This window comes from Chlamydotis macqueenii, chromosome 2 (genome assembly GCF_036417535.1).
Source record: "Chlamydotis macqueenii isolate bChlMac1 chromosome 2, bChlMac1.mat, whole genome shotgun sequence".
Lineage (NCBI taxonomy): Eukaryota > Metazoa > Chordata > Aves > Otidiformes > Otididae > Chlamydotis > Chlamydotis macqueenii.
Genome location: NC_141557.1, coordinates 42,068,500 through 42,074,695, shown reverse-complemented (window position 1 = coordinate 42,074,695; position 6,196 = coordinate 42,068,500). Strand labels below are relative to the sequence as shown.

The following is a 6,196-nucleotide window of genomic DNA, read 5'->3' as shown; positions in this document are numbered from 1 at the left end:
GTTCACACAGGGCTCTGCGCACACCGCAAAAACCGCACAGGCACCTACATCTTCCCAAGGGCTGTTCACTTACCCTTTGGGGCAAAAGGCTTCGATTTTCGTACCGAGAAAAAGCGCCAAACAAATCCGGTCACCTGCCTGAACTATAAATCTGCCTTCCGGTGGGGGGTGAGGGGGCTGCTACTGAAGGGGAACGCGGGCTGCGAGAAACCGAGCGCCGAGTTCCTGAAAACCGAAATTTTGAACCAAGCCCGCCGCTTCCAGCAGAGATGTCCCAGGGGATGTGAAACGTCTCACCCCCGTGATAACGATGCTGCCCGGGGAGCAGAGAGTGGGGGAAGGCGGCTGTTGGGCAGAATTCTCTGAAGGGCGAGACGGCCAGCAGGGGGGTGGCGGGGACTGGGTCACCCGCCCCGTCTCAGCGGCCCGGTGGATCGCCACCCGTCCCCTCTCCGCTTTGGGTACCGCTGCTGGGACCGGCTCTTCCTCCTCGTTTTTCCTTTCGTCCCCATCCCCACGGCGGATCCTCCCCTCCGTGCCCGAGTGGCCGTGCACCCAGCAGGACGGTGCCACCTCGGCAAAAGGTCTGTGGTTTTTCTGAGGGGGGTGGAAATCGGGCCCTCCACCGCGAGGTGATGCGGGGCGCTCCCCTCACCCCCCGGTGGCGCGGGGGCAGGGGGGAGCCCCTCCGGTATCCGGCTGCGGGAAGGGGGACCGGGGAGGGTGGTGGGGGGACACGACACACGACACACAGCAGAGTCACAGGTGACTTGTTCCAATTAGTAGCTGTCTAATTAAATTAGTGTCACGCGGCCTAGCCAATGGGCCGGCGGGGGTGGAGGGCGGCGATGAGACAGCCCGGCGCAAGCCCCTCCCCGGCGGCCCGAGGAGCCGGGTGCACTGGTATAAATCTCCTCGGCGGAGCCCTGGCCCAGCGCTACGCGGCCGCGGGTCGGGTTGGGTACCGGTACCGTGCGGCGTGGGCGCTCTGCTCCGCCCCACCGAGGATGCAGCTGGGCGAGCCGCTGCTGGCGGCGGCGGGCGGGGGGCCACTGCCGGGAGGCCCCTTCTACCCGCTGGAGAGCGGCGGGCGCGCCGGCAGCACCGGCACAGGGACGGGAGCTGGCGGAGGGTCACGCGGGCCCCCCCGGCCGGGTTCACCGCCGCGCCTGGACCTGGAGAAGACGCCCAAGAAGTTCGTGGCCGCCCCCGCCATGCTGGGCGAGGCAGAGGCGGGCGAGCCGCCCTTCGCTCCCCCTAAACCGGACGGCCGCAAGGCCACCCCCTGCGCGGAGGAGGACCTGCCCCCGGCCGCCGCCCGCTACTCCATGGACGGCCTCAGCCCCGAGCGCTACTACCTGCAGTCCCCCGGGCCTCCCGGGGCCGAGCTGGGGGGGCCCTGCGCCCTTTTCCCCTACCCGCCGGCGGCGCAGCACGGCGCCGTCTACCAGCCCCCCGGCGGCCCGCGGTACCCCTACGGATCGGTGCTGTCGCCCGGCGGCTTCCCCGGCGCCGTCTGCCCGCCCGGCGGCCGGACCCAATTCGGCGGCGGTGGCGGCAGCGGGGGGTACCAGTACGGGCAGGCAGCGGCCGGCGGACCCCTCTACGGCCCCTACCCGGCGGCGTCGGGCTCCTGCGGGGGGCTCGGGGCGCTGGGGGTACCGGCCGCCGGCCCGGGGCTGCGGGCGCAGGTCTTCCTCTGCAACCGGCCCCTCTGGCTGAAGTTCCACCGGCACCAGACGGAGATGATCATCACCAAGCAGGGCCGGTAAGCGGGCAGGGGGGCGAACGGAAGCGGTGGTGGTGAGGGCGCCTGGGGCCGCTCCCCGCCGGGCAGCGCTGCTCGTTCCCCGGGAAAATGAGGAGGGGGGCGAGTGGGTGCGCGCCCTCCCCGTCGGTAGTGTTATGGGTCCGGGGATGTTTTCCCCGAAAAGCGGCTCCCCCAGTTTCCCCGTACCAGGCGGTCGGGAGATGAGGCGGGGGTCGGTGCCGGGATTGACGGGGCACACCAGACTCCGCACCTAGTTCCCCGGCCCGCATCGCATTCCCTGAGGTTTTTTTCTTTCTTTCCTCGCCTTCCCAGACGGATGTTTCCTTTCCTGAGCTTTAACATCACCGGACTTAACCCTACGGCCCACTACAACGTTTTCGTGGAGGTGGTGCTGGCGGACCCGAACCACTGGCGTTTCCAGGGGGGCAAGTGGGTGACCTGCGGCAAAGCCGACAACAACATGCAAGGTAGGTGCGGGTTCCCCGGGGCTCTCCCCGCCGCCTTCCCAGAAAGGGTTCCTGCTTCACCCCCCGCCTCTGCAGGGGCTTCCCCACCCTCGGCATCCCGCTGCGGGCAGAGCTACGCTTTTAAGGGTGTTCTGCAACATTTTCTTATGTTCCACGCCGCGGTGTGAGACTGTGCAGGAAGAGGGGACACTGGGGGATGCGGGCTTTGGGACAAAGCCCCCGTGCCCGGCTGCCGTTTTACTGGCTTCTCTTCCCCAGGGAACAAGGTGTATGTTCACCCCGAGTCGCCCAACAGCGGGGCTCACTGGATGAGGCAAGAGATTTCTTTCGGGAAACTCAAGCTAACGAACAATAAAGGTGCTAACAACAACAACGCGCAGGTATATGGGAGCGGGGGGAGTCTTGAGGGGCTCTTAGTGGCTCAGCCGCGGGACCCCTGGGGTTGCGGGGCTTTACTGGATTTAATCGAGACATAGAGCACTGCTTTTGTGACTTGTTCTTGAACTGGTAGATCTTGTTGTTTTCTTTGCTTCTTATTAAGACAATTGGGAATGTCAGAAATAGATGTGTGAATGTCTTTGGTTTTAGCTGGTGTATCTATCTCCGGAGTTGCTCAGCAAGTGGGAGCGTAGCTGATTGCTCTTGATTTCCTCCATTTACAGACTTTAGCATATTAGTAACCTAATGAAACAGGGCTATAAGCTGTGAGTGATCTCCTGTGAACAGTTAAAATTGCCCCATTCCCAAGTCAAAATATGACAATTAAGAAAATTAAGAGGAAGAAAACGTCAGGCTATAAAATAGATCTTTTAATCTTGGGTGCAGTTTGTCTAAAGATCTTGTCTCTTCTGCTGTTCCTTTTAGATGATAGTACTGCAATCTCTACACAAGTACCAGCCCCGGCTTCACATTGTGGAAGTGACTGAAGATGGTGTTGAAGATCTGAACGATTCCTCAAAGACTCAGACATTTATTTTTCCTGAAACGCAGTTCATAGCAGTTACAGCGTATCAAAACACTGATGTAAGCATGGATATATTAAATGACAATAAAGAATACAATTGGCCTGTGGGTTCAACATCCCATCTTACCATATTCTTCTTTCACTTTTAGATTACCCAGCTCAAAATTGACCATAATCCTTTTGCGAAAGGCTTCAGAGACAACTATGACTCGTAAGTATGCTTTTGTCTTCTCTTGCAGCCATCTCTGTCTAGGAGGCAGGATTCTGGCTCCAAATGTGTGTGGGAGAGTTTTGCTTTAGATGCTACCTCAGTTATTCAGAAGTAGTAATTCTTCTACTGGCAGCTTTCCTTGCTGATGTGCTCCTTTCAAAGAGATTAAATGTCTGGAAGTGTTAAATGTCTGTTTTGAATAGTTACCATATTGTCTTGACGACCTGTCTTCCAGCAGGTGTCGGAATTTTCGTGGAAAACTTGTACTGGGAGAACCTAGCTGGTTGGCATTTTGGCAGTAGCGTACTGAGTATCCGCACAGAGCAGGCAGCTTCTTCAAATTGTCAACAGAAGACTTGCCTAATGCTCACTTCCTATCATCAAATGGCCTTTGAAAAGCCAGAGCTGTACATATACACAAGTATGGCTTCTGGGAGGAAGGTGCTGCACCTCATTTAAAATGGATCGTCTGGCAGATAACAGTGTGTATTTGTGACAGTAATACTAGAAATTTTTATACTGGTCTAGGAAAAACAAAGTCCTAAATCAGATGAAAATGAACAACCATAGAGTTAAACCTAGTTATTAATTAAGCAATAACTCAATTTCTTCCTGCTTGTGTTTTACTCTCTCATACTGTAATTGTAAAGAACAATGCTCAGTATTTCTCTTTTATGTTGTAGCATGTACACAGCTTCAGAAAATGACAGATTAACTCCATCTCCCACGGATTCTCCTAGATCCCACCAGATCGTCCCCGGTGCCCGATACAGCATGCAACCGTTCTTCCAAGAACAGTTTGTCAACAACCTGCCCCCAGCCAGGTTTTACAACAGTGAGAGAACCGTCCCTCAGACAAACGGCTTGATCTCCCCGCAGCAGAACGAAGAGGTGGCCAGCCCTCCTCAGCGGTGGTTTGTTACACCTGTACAACAGCCCACTGCCAACAAACTGGACATGAACTCCTATGAGACAGAGTATTCTCCTAGCACCTTGCTCCCTTACGGCATTAAATCCCTCCCACTTCAGACATCTCATGCTCTGGGGTACTACCCTGACCCAACGTTTCCGTCCATGACAGGCTGGGGGAGCAGGGGCTCTTACCAGCGAAAAATGGCAACAGGATTACCTTGGACCTCCAGAACAAGTCCTCCAGGCTTCTCTGAAGACCAGCTTTCCAAGGAGAAGGTGAAAGAAGAAATCGGCTCATCCTGGATAGAGACTCCACCCTCCATAAAGTCTCTAGATTCAAATGATTCTGGGGTCTACACGGGTGCTTGTAAGAGAAGACGGCTCTCCCCTAGCACTTCCAGCAACGAAAATTCCCCAACTATGAAATGTGAGGACATTAATGCTGAGGACTATAGCAAAGACACTTCAAAAGGCATGGGCTACTACGCGTTCTATACCAGTTCTTAAAGCATCCTTTTAGTCCAGTTGGCTAATTTTTTTTCAGGGTGGCCTTGGTTTTTTTTGCATTACAATTGCCAAAAAGACTCTTGCCTTCCACCTTGAATTGTTGTGTGCAATTCTGAAGAAGGTGCCAAAGGTTTTTGACTGTTGCAGGTAATGAAGTAGGGAAAGAGCAAACTACGATAGAATTCTTCCCCTCTTTTAGAAGGAACCACATGTGAAGCTGTAAGCAGCAGCCTAGATTTTCTACGATGTGGCTTATTTATTAGAGACACTAAAGTGTACAGTTTGGCTTGGCTCAGAGGCCTGATCAAATCTATGCACTCCTGAGCAAGGAAAGAGGGGGGTAGGATGCCAGACTTAATGTTCTTCCCTGCCTGCCCCTCTGATAAATGGGGCCTGGGTTGTGAGGAGCTGCACAAATGCTATGTTCTGCTTTAAACTGAGCTGGCTTCTTTGACCCTTGTCTTCAGCACAGTTGGCTGAGTCTGATATTGCTCAGCCAAAGCTTTCTTTGGCAGAAGACAGCCAAAATAAGGCCTGCTTGCCAGGCAGGATTTTGACTTGAAGGTCTTGTTGCTAACAATGGGGTTACAATGACCAAATCTGACTTTTCTTAGGTTAGAACTTGCATTAAAAAAACCCATGCCTCCATCCCAAAAGCCTAACCTTTATTGAGGTGGCAAAAAAGTGTACAGTTGTGTTTTGTCTAGGTACACTGTAGAATATTGTGGAATAATGTATAAATAGTTGACCTATAGCTGTTCAGTCAGAAGGAACTCCGGTGGTGCTTTGAAGTTTTTTTTTTTCTGGTTAATCAAACTTAGCATATGGAGCATTGCGAAAAACATTAAGAGATTTCTATTTACATGTATGTAAAGTGACTTTTTCAGCTGCCCTGTACAAAACTGGAAGTGATGTAGCTTACCCGCTCTTCTTGCCTATAGTTTGAGCCATTTTAAACTGATCAGCCCTAGAGCACTGGCACACAAACTTCTCCCTACAAAACTTGGTTCTGTTTTCTTTTTCTATGTACATAGTAGCAATTTTTAATAAATGTGGTGGTGCCAGGGATGAGAGTGGGGGTGGCTCTCTGCCTCTTCTTTACCTCTACCGGATGCCCCAGCTGGGGGTGGGAGCGGGGAGGAGGGAGTGCAATCTTTGGGGGCTGAGTTGTCTCTAATCTGGCCACCACTCGCAAAGTTTTTCTTTGGTGCTTCATCCTTTGCGTGGTGCTCTGTTGGATGCTGCTAGCAGCCATCGGTGCATGGTTGTTTGGTTTTTTAATTTTTTTTTTTTCTAACATCTTGTGGTTTGCCACAGTTCTGTACATATCCCTCAAGCTTGGCCCAAAAAATCTGACGGTCCCC

The 6,196-nt window shown here is 53.8% G+C and overlaps 1 protein-coding gene across 1 annotated transcript; it reads left to right on the top strand.

Moving 5' to 3' along the window:
- The first annotated feature begins 1,007 nt into the window (after positions 1-1,007).
- Positions 1,008-4,832, top strand: EOMES (eomesodermin). The gene is made up of 6 exons (XM_086741871.1): positions 1,008-1,768; positions 2,084-2,238; positions 2,497-2,618; positions 3,103-3,261; positions 3,352-3,413; positions 4,097-4,832. Exons 1-6 carry the CDS (start codon positions 1,008-1,010, stop codon positions 4,830-4,832), a joined length of 1,995 nt encoding a protein of 664 aa, XP_086597997.1.
- The last annotated feature ends 1,364 nt before the right edge of the window (positions 4,833-6,196 follow it).

Coding starts and splice junctions, on each gene's coding strand:
- EOMES (XM_086741871.1), top strand. CDS start 1,008: ATGCAGCTGGGCGAGCCGCTGCTGGCGGCGGCGGGCGGGGGGCCACTG. Junction 3,262..3,351: donor CAGCGTATCAAAACACTGAT/GTAAGCATGGAT, acceptor TTTCACTTTTAG/ATTACCCAGCTCAAAATTGA. Junction 3,414..4,096: donor TTCAGAGACAACTATGACTC/GTAAGTATGCTT, acceptor TTTATGTTGTAG/CATGTACACAGCTTCAGAAA.